General features: G+C 46.0%; 1 protein-coding gene and 1 long non-coding RNA gene across 3 annotated transcripts; one reads left to right on the top strand and one right to left on the bottom strand.

Annotated features, from left to right (window-relative positions):
* Nucleotides 1–1,014: 1,014 nt before the first annotated feature.
* LOC148221239 (uncharacterized) lies at nt 1,015–10,940 on the bottom strand. Its single transcript, XR_015808393.1, has 2 exons — nt 6,919–10,940; nt 1,015–1,378 (listed from the first exon to the last, which is right to left on the bottom strand). It is a non-coding gene; the product is annotated as an uncharacterized LOC148221239 (long non-coding RNA).
* Nucleotides 1,378–16,214, top strand: MMP23B (matrix metallopeptidase 23B). Of its 2 annotated transcripts, XM_014885809.2 has the most exons (8): nt 1,378–4,492; nt 9,326–9,444; nt 10,797–10,936; nt 12,088–12,255; nt 12,873–13,037; nt 13,240–13,350; nt 14,125–14,251; nt 14,757–16,214. In XM_014885809.2, the coding sequence occupies exons 1-8, from the start codon at nt 4,325–4,327 to the stop codon at nt 14,929–14,931; spliced, it is 1,173 nt and encodes a 390-aa protein (XP_014741295.1). In that variant the 5' UTR covers nt 1,378–4,324; the 3' UTR covers nt 14,932–16,214. The 2 variants fall into 2 exon arrangements, with proteins under 2 accessions (XP_014741295.1, XP_088034752.1); XM_088178626.1 differs by lacking the exon at nt 13,240–13,350.
* The last annotated feature ends 4 nt before the right edge of the window (nt 16,215–16,218 follow it).

The following is a 16,218-nucleotide window of genomic DNA, read 5'->3' on the forward strand; positions in this document are numbered from 1 at the left end:
ATAGATTATTAATACATCTCACCAGAGAGCAGTGACAAAAATATCCCACCCAGGGAAGCAATTTTTAGTTCAGTGTGGATTCACTTCGTTATCTGTGTTTTGGGAAACTTTTCTCCCTCATTTCATCCCCAAATTTCTGCTCTCCATGGTCAGGAGTGCAGTGCTGAGCTCCTGCCTGGGTCAGGCCAGTGCAGCACTTCAGTGAGCAGCAGCTCAAACTTGACAGTCAAGCAAAATATTCCTTTTTCCCTGCCAGCTGGAGCTGTTTTCAGCTCATTTGTTATTCATCAGACCATGGATTTTTTTTTCTAGGAACATCAGCAGATGCTGATCACGAGGGGGCTGCAGGGTAGAAAGTGGGAGAATTCTCTTTATGCCCCAAACATTCCTGTCCTCCCCCTCCCTGGGGAGCATTGCTCCCTCTTAGAGCACACAAAACCCTTTTTTTAGCCCATGACCCACAGCAAAAGCACAAATTTTCAGTGCCATTCCCACAGGAACCACGCAGGAATGTTGGGTTGTTGGTTTTATTTTCTTTTCCCCCCCAAATTGGGAGCTGAAGGCTGAAATCTCTTTAAGTGCTTTTTAAAGGAAGGGCTGTGTGAGGGTTTCCTCATTCCTTTCACATGGGCCAAGGAGGAGCTGGGGGTAAATCACATTTCCCTACAGATGAAATCCTGATCCTGGTGCCTTGAGCCATCACATTTTGGGTCCTTGTCCTTTCCCCACCTCCATGCAGAATTCCCAGATCACAGCAGGGGAGGTTGTTGGGGCTGTTTTGTTCCAGTGATGAATAATTGGCTCTAATCCCTGAATAAACAGAGATTCCATGAGAGGTGAGGTTCCTTGGGACACTCAGCTCCACTCCCAGCACTGATGGTTGTTCTCTGTGTAGCATCTCTTGGCACAGGTTTTGCTGTAATATTTGTTGTCATGGGTTGGTTTTTGTGTTATTTTGGGGGCTGGGATGAAGCAGTGTCAGTATCCTGAGAAATGGAGCAGAGATACTGGAAATTGTGCTGAAAATAACATTTAATGGAGGCTGAACAAAGGGAAGGAGAGAAATGCTAAAAATAATCCACAGAGGTGAAAAAAAAATATGTATTTCTGAGCTAAGGGCTGCCCTGGGGAAGGGAACCATGTGTTGTGTGTTATGCACAGCCCTGCTTTAAACCAAACATTTCAGCGACTGAGTGAGAAGAGCAAAGCTGAGGTGATGGAAGGAGGGCAGTGCATGGTGGTGTGCAGACGATCCTGTGCTCTCCTTGCCCATTTTGGGGTTTGTGCAGCTCCATTCACCATTCCTTCCCTCCTGCCAGCTGCTCCCCACAGCTCAGGATGTGCAGCCCTGGATGTTGGCTTGGAAAATCCCAGCTGCCTGCAAAGGAGAATGCAGGGAAGAGAGATCAGAGTCAGTTCTGTGCCCTGCCCTGCTCCCCTTTCCCCTTCCAGCACATGGATTCCCTCAGTGTCATCAGTTCCACTGCTCTGAGACACAAAGCAGTGCCAGGAATGTCTCTGCTGCCCAAATATAGTCGGGAGGACAGATCCTGCTTGGAATCCAAACCAAATATCTGCACTCCAGAACTTCTCAAGCTCAGCAGAGCTCCTGGTGAGCTGTGGGGAATATTTCCAGCAGTGTCACCGAGGATTCTGTGCCCTGGTGGCTGCAGAGGAGCAGGGATTTGATCACTGATGTGCACAGCAAGGACTGGGAGTCCTGAGTGCTCTCCTCATCTGACTCTCATTGCCCTAAAAACCGGGGTTTGTCTTGGCCTCAGTGCTGAGCTGGTTTCTCAGCAAATATTTGGCTTCAGCTGTAATGGTTCTGAAAGCTCTGTGCAGCCAGGGCTGTGGTGGGGTCGGATGTGCTGAATTTCTGTGTGCATGGGCACAGTGCACGTGGGGAGAGGCAGCAAAGTGTTTTCCAAGAAACCCCGCTGTGCCTTTTGATCCACCCAGGGGTAACCTGACAGGGGAGCAGGATCCTAAAATGTCCCAGAGGTCGTGAATCATCTCTGCAGCCCAAGATTCCCATTCAGCCAGCACAAGATAAAACAGATCATGTGCAGCACGGTCTCTTCCCATTCAAAATCGTTCTGTGACTCATGGAAAAGGGTTTTCCTGGCTGTGCTAACCTTCAGTAACTGCATGGAGAAGTATTCAGGAGCAGTGAGGTCCTAAAAATTCACTTTACTAAAGCTCTGTGCACTCACTTAGCTGTGCTGAGATGTATTTCACAAAAACTTTTACATTTCTTTACGTTATGAAGGAGGTTCTTGGTCCCCTCAAGCTGTGCTTGTGTGAAATCTCTGCTTTAAAGAGATTTAAAGGTTCTTTTGTTCCCCTTCACAAAAATGAGTGAGTGTTACAAAAATAAGGCACTAAATGGGTGCTTGGGGGATTTCAGGTTCGTGTTCTGCCAGATTCCACATCGACCTCGGGCAGATCTCTTCATCTGCCCTGGGCTGGCACTGGGGGACATTGAGCTGCTGAGGGACCGAGCTGGGTGTGCAGTTCATGAATTAAAATCTCCCTCCAGCACTGCCGGCTCCTCCTGGCTCTGGGAGAGGCACTTCAGGCTGTTCCGTGACTGAAACTCAATGTTCTTCCAGCTTTGTGTTTGATAACAATATTTTTCTTTCAAGCCAGTGCTGCCTTTACTGGAGAAGAGCTCTTGGCTGGAGGTCTGGAGCCCCATTCCCAGCAGGATTTTCCTTCCAGACTCCCCTCTCCATCAGCCTTTCTGTTCTCCAAACAGGCTCTAAAAGAAACTTGGAGAATTCAGGCACTCGAGGCATAGATGGGTTGAGTTCCTCCCTTCAAACCACAAGCAGGGCTGCATTTGCATCTCTTTGGAGCTCCAAATGCAGGATTTTTTTTATTTTTTTTTCAGAGTCTTGCACAGGCACATTCCTGCTGCTGGGGAAGGAGGATCCATCCCTAGAAAGCTCCAGGCAGTTCCACAGGAGGGAGAGCCCTGGACCCTGCTCTTCCTCCTGCTCCCAGCTTCCCTTTGTAATTCTAACCATTGTTTCCTTGCCTGTTAATCCTTATCCCCTCCTTTTCCTGGGGTCTGAGCCACTGCTGTGCTTTGTGGTGGTTTTTCTTGGTGAGCATTGAAAAGGAAAATGTTCATGAAATTGTACACCCAGAGTCACTGGCCTGATTTATCCTGAGTTGTTTAAAAGCTCCAGGCCAGCTCTAGGCTGAAAATATATGAAACTAATAAAATGCAGACTTGATTATGAACTAGGGTGGAAAAAATTCCAATTAAGGCATTTTTCATTATTAAAAGTACAAGGCTTTTCTGAAACCTTTTGAATGCCTCAGATGCCCCCAAGGAATTTTTGCATGACCTTCCCCCTCCCTGGCAGTTGCTGGTGGAACCGGGAGCTTGCAGAGTTCCTTTTCCTCTGGCTGGGCAGAATTGGGGTTGAGTTCACCCCACTTCAGGACCAGACAGAAAAATGCAGCTGTCTCTGAAAACCTGAGAATTTCGGAGTGAGCTTTTTCAAAAAGTCCTGAATTGATTCGTGTCTGGAGCCTGGAGATGCCTCAAAGAACCTCCCAGCTGAAGAGAAGCTGAAAACCCCTCCAGGCCAAGTGGGGACCCAAACCCAGTGTGATCTAAAAACACTCCAAAATAACCCAAATACACCAAAAACTCGCAGATCCCCGGCCAAGTTTGATGTTAGAGGGGCTGGTGTTTACTTTGGTGTGAGTTTGTCAACTCCCCAGGCAGAGAGCCCAGCCTGCTCTCCCAGAATCTCATTTTTCATCCTGAGGACAGCCCGTGACAAATGACGTGGAGCATCCCCAATGACACATTCCAAGGGGGTGGATTCTGGATTCCTTTGTTGCCCCCTCCCCCGGTATTTTTTTTTTGTTGTTGTTGTTGTTTTTTTTTTTTCATTACATAGAGCTGACAACTGCAGCTTTGCCCTCTGTTGCTCACACAGTTAAAGAGAAGAGTTCATGTCCACCCCAGCTTGTTTCACTTTGCTGCTGTTCCTCAGCCAGCCCAAATTTCAGCTGCAGTAACACGATCCCACTTGGCAGAGCCTGAGAGAATCTTTGGCACATTGGAAAGAGGCTTAATGTAAAGTCTACTTTTTTTTTTTTTTTTTTTTAAATTTTTTTTTTAAATTGTTTTTTTTTTTAGAGCTTTTTGAAACTCCCCTGGTTGTGTGCACAGCTCTGGCTGCAGGGCTGCTCTCACAAACGCTCCAAATGTGAGCTCAAGGATTACAGATGCGTTCTGTGCAGGGAATGTCTTGAGTGCCTGTCCCAAAAACTCCTCCAAAAACTCCTCAAGAACGACATGGATCAGGCTGAACAACTCTCTGCAGGCAGAAGGAAAAGCTCCCTGTCCCTGGACAAGAAGAGCAGTGGCTGCAGGGCCACAGTGGGGGTTTTGTGTCTGTTCCCTGTGCTGGCTTTGCTGGCACTTCTGGAATATCCAACTGGAGCTGCAGTTCAGGAAATTCAGGTGAGGAGAAGGGATCTGATCCTCGAATGCCTGGGAGGGCAGGGGGGTGTCAAAGAGAGGTGCAGGTGTGTTCTGGTTAGAGGCAGAAATCGAAATATCTAAATAGATAAATATCTAATCCAAATAGAGAAATATATCTAATAAGTCTATAGATAAATCTCAATAGATCTACAGACAAATACATCTAAATAGATAAATATCTAACTAGATAAATGTCTAAATATTTAATCTAAATAAAATATATCTAATAGGTCCATAGATAAATAGATATGTAGACAAATAGATCTAAATAGATAAATAGATCTCAATAGAGCTACAGAAATACATCTAAATAGATAAATAACTAGATAAGTGTCTAAATATCTAAATAGACAAATATATCTAATAGGTCTATAGATAAATAGATCTAAATTATAAATAGCTCTCAATAGATCTACAGACAAATCTAAATAGATAAATCTCTAAATAGATAAATGTCTATCTAATGTAAATAGATGTCAATAGATCTATAGACATATAGATTTAAATAGATAAATAGAGAAATGTCTTAAATAGATAAATCTCTAATTTGCTAATCTAGATAAATAGATACAAATCTCTGAATAAATCTAGCTAGAACAATGAATTTGTAGATAAAAAAAAAATCTCTAAATAGATGAACATCTGTAAAGCCAACAGAAGTGTTCAGGGTGGTTTGAGCCCCTTTTTGTGAAGGATCCCACAGGATGATTGTGCACCCCACTGGAACCAGGGGCTTGGAGCTGAGCTGTGGGAGAAGCAAGCAGGGAGATCTCAGAGGCTTGGGGAGTTTAGCCTGGAAGATCTCAGGATTTTTGGGAGTTTTCCCTGGAAGTTCTCAGGAGTTTGGGGAGTTTTCCCTGGAAGCTCTCAGGATTTTTGGGAGTTTTCCCTGGAAGCTCTCAGGATTTTTGGGAGTTTTCCCCGGGAGTTTTTGGCTGTTCCTGTGGATTTTCTGCTTTCCCAGCCCAGGGTGATGTGGCTTTGCCTGGATTGGGATTCCTGGGGCTGGGCTGAGCTTCCCTGCACTCCCAGCCTGGCACCTGCATGTCAGGAAAATAAACCCAAACCAGCAGGGTTTGTGTCCTAAAAGGAGACAGAGAATCCTGGAACTTTATTGGAATAAAGGGAGAGGCCATGGGACATTCCCTGGGGTCTCTCCAATTTTTGGAGGACTCCCCTCCCTTTTATCCCAATTTCCCTCTCTCTTTCCCCATTGCTGAGGGGCTGCAGAGGCACAGACTGCCCAGACCTGATACCTGAGATTCCCCTCTAATGCACAACCCTCCCTTTTAATTTTTAATTCTTATAGAATTCATGGTTTTTTCCCATTGCTTCTTTCATCTTTCAATATCCAATTTAATTTATCAGCAGCCCTGCAGTTTGTTTGTAAAAGCAAATATATATATATATATTCTTTTTTTTTTTTCCATTCATCAATCAGTGGATTCCTTCCCATTGTTTCTTTTATTTCTCAATGCTGGTTTGATTTACCAGCACATGAACAGCTCGTTTGGAAAGACAAATCTGTCCAATTTCACAAATTTGTCTTTACAAATTCCTCTCGTGCAGAAATCTCAGGCTCCAGCCCCCCCTGAACACCGAACCCAGGGCAGAGCTCTGGGACTCCTGAGCTTCATCTTCACCTTCTCCTTCAGCTTCATTTTACTTTAATTTTATAAAAAAGAACCTTTAGGTGCATCCCCTGTGTGAACATCCTGGCACTGCCCCCCCCCCCCCCATCTGCATCACGTGCTCAGGTTATTAATTCGTGCTAATTGAGAGTGATGTGTTATTAATTAGTGCTAATTCAGAGCGATGGTGCTGCTTGGCTTGAGGGGAACTGCGTGGCTGGGAGGGAGAAGGGAATTAATTACAGTAATTACTGCTCAGTGAAGTCAATTACTGCAGGTCTGAGTGCACGGGGGAACAACTCAGAGTCGGGTTGTTGGCTGGAGGCTCCCTTAATATATAGAAATATTTTTTATTTTTTAATTTATAGATTTAATTTTTATTAATATATTAATATAGATAACAATATGTATATTCTTATATACATAATTAATATCCTACATGCTATTTCTATTTATTAATATATATTAATATATAGAGATAATAAATAGTATGTATTATATTTATACTTACAATAATATATAACATATATTAAATAATATATAAATAGCATGCATTATATAATAGCATGTATGTATTTCCATTTATTAAGATATAAAATTTACATTCAATTTTACATAATTTGTTATTTCATATGGTATCAATATGATATATAACATTTGTATTATGTTATATACATATAATTTATATATTTCTATATACAAAATTATATTTTTATATATTTTATATATATATGTATATATATATATTGTTTAGAGAGAGAATTGAATACTGACCTTTTCAGTTCAGTGCATCCCCAAAATCTTGGATCTTTGGATCCTTTGATCCAAACTGTGCTGAGGATTTTTGACCCCACACCTGAGCTGCAGCCTTTGGTTCCCCAGCCTTCCCCCATTCATTTTGCAACATTTTTTTGTTAATTAAAAGCATCTTTATTGTCCCACTGGGGGTGAAACCAGCAAAGAGCTCAACCCTCTGCACCTCCTCTGCTCCAGCAGTGATTGATGCTCTGATGCATTTTAAGAAGTGACACATTATCATTATTTGAATTTTTTTCCCTTTGTCTGTTCAGCACTAATGGCTTTCAGCTTTTATTCTCAGCAGTTTTAGAAAGTTACAATCATTTTTCAGTCATTTTTCAATCATTTTTCTCCCCTGGGGCTGCAGTTTTTCTTGCAGGAGGAGAAGCCAGCAGGAATTCCTGGCTGGAATTGTTCTCTGCTGGTGCCCCGGGGGCTGCAGGGAGGGCTCAGGATTCCCCCTGTGCTGGAATTTAACAGCCAGAGGAGCCAAATTCCTCCCTGAGCTCAGAAAATGGGAATGGCAGCAGCTGGGGAGGCTGGAAAGCAAATCCAGAGTGTCCTGCCTTTGCCAGAACATCCAGAACAGGGAAATGCTGAGGAGAGTGAACACCTCACCTCTCTCACCCCAGGCTGAAGGTAACACATCCCCTGAGCCAGAATTCCCAGAATTGCCAGGAAGGATGGATCCCAATCCTGGGATCCTGGAGAAAACAAATCCTGGAAGGATTTGCATAATTCTCCTCTACTTGTAAGAACTTTGAGGGAAAAAAAAATGGGGAAAATATCTGATTATGCTGGAATTCTGAGCTGATCTTCTCCAGGCTCCTCTTGCAGCTCCAGCAGATTTTCCACCTTGCCTGTGCTGCTCAAAAGGAGGCAAAAAATTCCTTTTTTTTATCCAGGGAAAATGGCACTGTCAGAGTAAAATCAGAGGTAAAACCCACTGGGGGTGAAGGGAGAGGGATGAGAGGCAGTGACCCACAGCCTTGACCTGAGTGAACCCAAAAATGTGATCCCAAATCGCAGCCAGCAGGGAAATGTTGGCTCCCAGCTCTGTCACGGGGATCGTGGTCCTTGCAGAGCTGCTGTGGCTTCAGTGCAGGAAACACCAAAATCTGTGGGACACAAAGATTGGGGGAGGCTGGAAGGAGATGGAGCTGCCAGACATGGGCAGGAGAAAGTTTCCAGCCTGTCCAAGCTGTGGAAAGCTGCTTGTGCTTCAGGCAGGAGCTGGAGCTGTCACCTCAGGCCTCTTGTGACACGAGGGATGTGGATTTTTGGCTCCCATTTCTCCCATGGGGAAGCTGCCAATGGAATGTGCTGTGAGGCTGGACAGGCTCTCCTGCTGCAGCTTCTGTACCATGGCCACTGGCCCTGGCTCTTGGGAAGTGCCTTGGTGCTTCTGGAGCCCAGGGATTTTCGGTGTCAATGTCCCAAAAAGGGGAAACAGAGCTGGGGATTTCCAAAAACCCCATTTTGGGTCCCATTCGTTTCCCTGCAGGTACTGAAAGGTTTTTCCAGCTGCAGTCAGACGTGTCACAACATTCCCTGTCTTTTGCTGTTCCATGCTTTAAAGGCACTCCAGCCTTTCCAGGGCTCCTGTTTACTTTGAAGGCATTTCAGGGCTCTCTGAAAGAGCTCCCTACACAAAGATTTGCCTGTTTTAGTCATTTCTCCAGATTTCCATTTCTTCTGTGGTGAGGCTGGAGAGTGACGGCGAGGAGGAAATGAAAACTTTCCAGGCAGAGCTGCAGCATTTGCTGTGGCCAGAAGCCTCCTGAGGCCTCGTTTCTGCTGTCCAGGAGGAGAGGAGCTGTTTTGGGGTGATGCAGGATCAGTCTCATCTCTTGGGTACCCCTCAGGCAAAGCCAGTGGTGCTCCCCAGCCCATCCCATGAAGATTTTTATTCTACACTGTGATGCCTTGGAGTGGCTGCCTAGAACAGAAGCTGGATAAGGTTAAGAGAATAAAGTGAGGATTTATTAAAGGCCTTCAATAGATACACTTTGGGCAGTGAAAAACCCAAGATGGACAAAAACCCAATTGTGTGCTCACGGGCTTTTCACACAATTCTAAGTTTGGTCCATTTACATATCAGGGGTTAATCCTCCACTTACAGCTTCAGGTAATGAAGTCATTTACCCCAGTTCTCCCCCCACAATTCACTTCTGTTTATACTTTTTGGGGCCTGAGGCTGAAGGGTGTCCTTGGATCTCAGGCCTAGAGGAATTGCTTTGTCTGATAAAATGTGAAGCTAATATTTATAGAGTTAGTGCAGTGAAACAATACAGGATTTGAAAAATATAATGGTGAAAATCTTAAGGCATCAGCTGTCCTGGGGTGTCTCCCATCTCCTCCAAGCTGCTCTTTTGTTTTTAAGGAAGATGTGCCAGGCTCAGCTGTGCTGATCCCAGCCCCTCCTGGGCCCCCGGCGCGGCGCAGGCGATACACCATCACCCCGGGCCACCTCAAGTGGGACCACTTCAACCTCACCTACAAGTAAGGCCTGCAGTCAGCCCCAAAAATCAGCCCGGGGCCTCAGTTTTCCTGCTCTATCCAAGGGCTTTGGATCTTTGCCCTGTGGCTTTTGCTGAGCCATGTGCCAGGGCAGGGAGAGCTGCTAAAGCCACTCCAGAGCAGGAGGAGTTTGCCAAGCTCTGCACCTTGCTGGAGTGGAACTGTTCAGGGCACACTCGGGCTCCCCACAACAGGGACCTTGCCCAGAAAATCGTGATTGAGGATTAATTCTGTTATCCTGCTGGTTTTTAAAAGAGCTCTGTGTGAGCCTGAATCAGCACTGAGGGAAATCACTGTTGAAAGGTGATCTCAGGATTTCTGTGATTTCAGGGATTTTAGCAGTCTCTCTTTTTCTCTTTAGGAAAAAGCTACTGAGAAATAAATAATAAAAAGCCCTTGATGACAATCCTGTGGTGAGGGAAGCTCTGCTCCTTCCCTTTGTGCTCATCCCAACCAGGCTCAGCCTCAGTGCCCTCATGAACAGCCTGGCTTGATACAAAACCTTCTGCTCTCTTTAGGGTGTGCTGGGACGGGGACAACATAATCAGCAGAGCTAAAAACCATCAAAAACACCCTGAGGGGACAGAGAATATGGCCAGCTTTTCCCAATTGCTTCCCTTGAGGCAGTTCCCTGAATGCAGACCCTGCTGTGGGACCAGGAGTTCCTGGGAGCCCTGTGTGCATTTCCATGGCCCACACAGGGCTTCTGCCAGCCTGCACCAGGACTTGCCCCACATTTTCCCCTATGGCCTAAGCAAAAACCTCTTTTGAGTCTCCATCCTACGTGATGAGAATTTTTTTAAAGGACAGAACTTCTTTTCCTATAGATTTTTTTTTTTCGAAGGAAAGAACTTCTTTCCCTGAATTTTTTTTTTTTTTCCCAAGGGAAGAACTTGTTTTCCTTGTTTTCCTTTCCTATCAAACCTTTCATATTCTTTGGAACTCTTAAAAAAGTTCTGCCTGTGAGTATTCCACAGCAGTGTGTGCACATCCATTGGAGCCCCCAGGGTCAGGAACAAGAATTCCCTGCTGCAGGAATGCAGATCTTCCTTCTTCTAGCAGACTGGCATAGAGCAGGATAAAAACAGTTTTTCGAGAGAACCTGTGCTGGAGAGGAGAAAAAAAAGCTGTGATTAGTCCAGAATGTGATTGTAAAGAATATCAGGAATTAATTCACCCCTCTGGGCAGTTATTAAATATTATCAACATCCAGCTCAAGCTACTCCTGATTCAAACCTCTTGCAGCAAGTGCTTGATGGCAGCAGCCCTGAGAGCCTGCAGGTGTTTGGGGTGTTGGAGGAGGGTTTTTCCTGAGGTGTCTGTGTGTCCTGCAGGATCCTGTCCTTCCCCAGGAACCTCCTGAGTGCCCGGGACACTCGCCGGGGGCTGGCGGCCGCGTTCCGTATGTGGAGCGAGGTGTCCCCGTTCAGCTTCAGGGAGGTCCCACGACACCTCCCCAGCGACCTCAAAATCGGTGAGTGCCCCCCCCGGACCCTGCACTGGGCCAGGGAGCTGGGGGTGTGCTCATTCCAGCAACTCCAGGGTGTCATCCAGGATTTGGGAGGCAGGAGAGCCCTCCTGTGCTGGGATGAGGTTTGGGGTGTCCTCTGCCTTTAGCCAGGCAGAGAAAAACGGCTTTTGTCTGCTCAAGGGAATATTAATGTCCCAATTAACAGTCCCCGTGAATCTGGTGGTCAGGGAGCTTCAGGAATTTGTCAAGAATGAACCTTCAAATTCTGCTGCTGGGACAGGATCCCACAGGTGGGGAAAGCCACGGGGGAATAAAATCCACAGGTGAGGAGAGCCACAGGAAAATAAGAATCCCCAGATTCTTACTCCACAGATGGGGAAACTGAATGTTGGAAGGTGGGGTGACACAGCCAGGGTCACACACAGCAGGTGAGGGGCTCTGGGTTTTGGTGGGTTCAGTCTCTCTTTTGCTGATCCCATTGGAGCAGTCACTGCTCCATCCTTTCCCTCCTCCCCTCCACAGCTCTGTAGCTGTTCCTGAATTTCCTGGGGCCTAGAAAAGTTCAGTGCTGAGGTGTTTTCTGCTCAAACCCAGATGTCAGTTCTTCCTGGGATTTCTGAGTGTGAAGCACAGATTCCCTGTGCCCATAGTGCAGCCAGCAGATTCAGCCTCACTTCCCAACACGTTCCCTTCTGGAGCTGCAGGACCTGAGGAGGCTCCCAGGGGTCTGTCCTGTCCTGTCCTGCCATCTGTGGGAGCTCCACGTGCCCAATTCCAGAAATCTAGGATCCACTGTGATCCTGCTGCAGCTCTGCCCCCACTGCTTATTTATGTTCAAAAAGGAAAAATCTGGGGGTTATCAGCTCTGCCCAGCGTCTCTCTATAAAAGGTAATTTCCACGTGGTGTTGCAAGAGGAGCTCAGCATTCCCTGCTGGAAAACAAATTCATTTGTGTCCCTTGGGAACAGCTCTGAACCCAGGGTCAGCACACGGCTGGGTGTTACCATCAGTCCTGACAATTGCTTTGCATTTCATCTTTCCTTTTGTGGCCCTGGAGGCTGGAAAACACCTGGGATCCCATCAGAGACCTTCCAGGGGATTCCTGGGCAGGCTGATCCTGCTGGATAACCCTGAGCCTGCTGCTTTTGCCACAGGTTTCTACTCCATCAACCACACAGACTGCCTGGAGTCTCTGACCCACCACTGCTTCGATGGCACCACGGGGGAACTGGCCCACGCCTTCTTCCCACCCCATGGAGAAATCCACTTTGATGACCACGAGTATTGGATCCTGGGGAACACCAGGTTCAGCTGGAAGAAAGGTAACAGGGAGCACATGGAGAGCCTGGGATTTAGATTTTATTCTGGGATTTGTCTGATCTGGGAAAGTGACAACAGAAACAGTTGGGGTTTTATTTGTGGGCTTGGAAGTTGTTCCTCTGTCCTGAGCCCATACTGTGTGGTGGCAGGGCCATTTCTTGCTGGAATTATTGGAATTAGTGAAATTATTGGATAGTTCAGCCACATCCTTCAGTTCAAATCCACATGCTGGATGCTGCCAAGAGGCTTGAGTTTGACTCCAGGCTGTGGAGTCAAGAGCCTCTTTCAGACTGGAACCTTCCCAACCCCATTTATGGGAGCAAAGTCAGCAGGAAGCTGAGGAGGGTCAGTGTTGCTCTGGGTCAAACGTTGCTGGTCCAGAGCAGCTCTCCTGGAGCCTGGCACTGCTCTGGCTCCTGCTGCTGGGAATTTGGAGCACTTGGAAATAATTGGCTCCACTTGGGCCCAAGCAGCTCCAGAGAAGATGAACCTGGGGCAGCAATGCCTTGTCTACAGTTGAAATCTTTCCTCTGGTTTTACACCAGGAGGAACTGTGTGATAAAACAGAGCTGTGCACCAATTGTAGAGCACAATTCCAGCCGGTTTTTCTCTCCCCCAGGGGTTTGGCTGACAGACCTGGTGCATGTGGCAGCCCACGAGATCGGACACGCCCTGGGGCTCATGCACTCGCTCAACCCCAACGCCCTCATGCACATCAACGCCACCCTGACAGGCAAAAAGAGCATTTCCCAGGATGAAGTGTGGGGAATCCACAGGCTCTACGGTGAGGAATCTGCAGGGCCCTGCCCCAAGTGGCAGCTGGATGCTGTGGAGCAATGCTGGTGTCACATCCCACCTCCAGTTCTTGTGGCTCCTGCACAAGATCGTTCCCCATCCCAGCTCCAGTTATTCCTCTGACATTTCACCTAAATTTGGTTGTTGAGTCTCCCCCAGGCCCTCTAAGCCGCCATCTCCTCGTGTTTCAGGCTGTAAGGACAGGTTGGTTATGTGCCCATCGTGGGCAAAGAAAGGTTTCTGTGAGAAGCGCAGGAAGCTGATGAAGAAGCACTGCCCCTCCACCTGTGACTTCTGCTACGGTACCGGGGGGTCTGGGATTTGGGGTGGGCTCTGCACAGAGGGAGGAGGCAAAAGTGAGGCTGGAATCTTAATTTCACACCAGGGATCAGTGGACACAGACACAGGTGGTGTCTTGTATATCTGGGTCCAGATCCAGGCCTGGAACGGGGAATAATTAAACATTGATGGAGTGGAAGATTAAACTGTTCTGTTCCTCTCAGGCAGAGACAGGGGCTGCAGGCAGGGATGGGGCAGAAAAAAGACAAAAACAGCACAGCTGGACTGGAGCTGCTCCCCAGAACAGGAGAGAAATAAAGGATAAATCACCTTACCCAGCCTCAGCTCATGGATCCAGACAAGGAACTGATGCAGGACCAGGTCAAATTCCTGCAGCTGTGGAATTGAATTCAGATAAATATTTAGGATATCCTGGATAACCAGTGCCTCTTTCTTCAGAATAGAGATTTTTTTTTTTTTTTTTGGGCCACATTAATGAAAGATGCAATCAGATAATTACAAACCCAGACACTCCATGGGATTTTCACTCACTGGACTGTTCATGTCTCTTCCATAGCTGTGAAAGGGAGAAATTGATTTTTATCCATCTCAGTTTACACACCACAAAAATTTTATCTTTTCACATCAATCATGTTACTTGTCTATCCAAGAATTGCTCAGGAAGAGGAGGCACTTTTAAATTAATACTTTTAAGGCTCCTTAAATGATGATTTTGTGAAAGTTTTGGGGTGGCTAAAGCTCATTAACTGCTGCCATTTCCTTCTCTCCTTGGACAGAATTCCCATTTCCAACAGTGCCCCCCACTCTGCCCCCACCCAGGACCAAAACCAAGACAGTTTCTGAGGGCAGGAACGTCACCTTCCGCTGTGGGCAGAAGATCATCCATAAAAAAGGCAAAGTCTAGTAAGTGCTGTGTCCTTAGGAAACTTTACATACCAAAATCCATGAGGAACAGTGAGAAAAACAGGGTGGAGAAAGATGGAGTTTATAATCTGGAGCTCAAAAAAGGATTAAATCCAATTCTTATATATAGCACCAAGTTAATTCCTATTATCAAGCTGAATTCCCTGGCTATATTCTGAAAAAAAAAGTAAAATTTAAATTTACTCTTTCAAGTTTTAATTAGTTGGTTATTACTGAAATATGAACAGATTCTGGAGGTATCTAAGACTTAGGTTGGCTCAAATCCATGAGTTGGTTTAGACTTGAGAACCCAAATTCCCATCAACTTTCAATAGATTCAGATTGCAAAATTACTCCTGATCATGCCCTGTTAATCCTGATTATCCACCTGAAATAAAAACCCAACTGTGCTTTGGTAAAGTCTCTGCTCTACACTTATTCAGCAAAATTTATTAGTAGAAATAATTAATATTCAGTTTAATTTCCATTCTTTTTCTTCTGACAGCTGGTACAAAGATAAGGAACTTCTGGAATATTCCTATCCAGGTTATTTATCCCTAAATGAAGATCACATGAGCATCATTGCAAATGCAATTAATGAAGGAACTTACACTTGCATAGTGAAGAAAAAAGAAAGAATCCTGACTACTTATTCCTGGAGAATCAGACTGAAGCACTGACACAGCCCTGGGAGGAGCCCTCAGTTCCTGCTCCTTCTGTCTCCAGTTGTTTCTTTGGCATTTTAGATTTAATCTCCAGTAGTGCAACTGAATTCTCCATCAGCTGCTTTGGTACCTTGGGCAAAAGAGACTCTGGAACTGCTTACTGGAATGTCAAACTCTTCCAGATTTGTTTTGATAAAGAATTTATCAATTATTTGCTGTACAGAGAATTAAAAACCTTTTTTTTTTTTTTTTGTATGAAAAGTGTCAGATGGAGCTGTGTGGGGCACTGTGAACTGCTGCAAACCAGGAGCAGCCCCTGGGACAATGGGATGGCAGGAAAAGGAAAAGTTTTATATTCTGAGTTGTTTTCCTGCCACTTTTTACATCCTGGTGGCACTGCAATAGAAGAAACTACAAGGTTAAGCCTTAATATTACTTTTCTTTCATTTTTTCACTCCTCACTTTTCTGTTCCAACATGTTCAATTCAAGGATCCACAGAACAGCTTTTCCTCCCCAAGTGGTTTCCTGTGGTTTGAGGATTTTCCTCTCATCCCAAGAGGCATGTATTGCTCAGAGCTTGGCCTTGAGGGGTCTGAGCTGCTCAGTTTTGGTCCTTGAGGGATCTGAGCTGCTCAGTTTTGGTCCTTGAGGGGTCTGAGCTGCTCAGTTTTGCTCCTTGAGGGTCTGAGCTTTGAGTCCTGGGGGAGAGGAGGTGATTTCCTCCCTCAGGCACCAGGATGAGGTGAAAGCTGGGACAGAGCTCAGGAGCAGCTGGCAAAGCTGGGCCCAGGGAAGCTGGGAGGGAACAATTCCATGTCACAGCCAAACCATGCACTGTGGGGTCATGGTTTCATCCTTTTCAGGGGAAGCTTCTGCAATCAGGAATGTTTCTCCTTCAGGGCTGAGGGGAACAGGGAATTTTGTCTTTCTCCACAGGAAAACAAGCAGACTGCTTTCCCAACTCACCACAACTGCAGCACATCCACATTCCAGCCCCAGGAAAACTCTCCAAAATGGACTCAAACTGATAAAATGTTTAGGATTTGAGTTAATCCCTTACTGGCCTGGTGCCCAGCTGTGGTTGCAAGAAAATGTGGTGTTTTCCAGATCTCCCTGTTCCCAGAACAAAGTGACAGCTTCACAAATCAGGGGCTGCAGAGGATGAGATTCCAACATGATTCCTCCTCTCCTCTTTCCCCAGAAAGGGCTGGAATGTGGCCTTGCACAACCACTAAAGCTGAGTTCTTCTCTGGATGGAAAAAGGGCATACATTAAAAAAAAAAACCAACAAAAAAAACCAA

This window comes from Sturnus vulgaris, chromosome 25 (assembly GCF_052056855.1).
Source record: "Sturnus vulgaris isolate bStuVul1 chromosome 25, bStuVul1.hap1, whole genome shotgun sequence".
In the NCBI taxonomy this organism is placed as follows: domain Eukaryota; kingdom Metazoa; phylum Chordata; class Aves; order Passeriformes; family Sturnidae; genus Sturnus; species Sturnus vulgaris.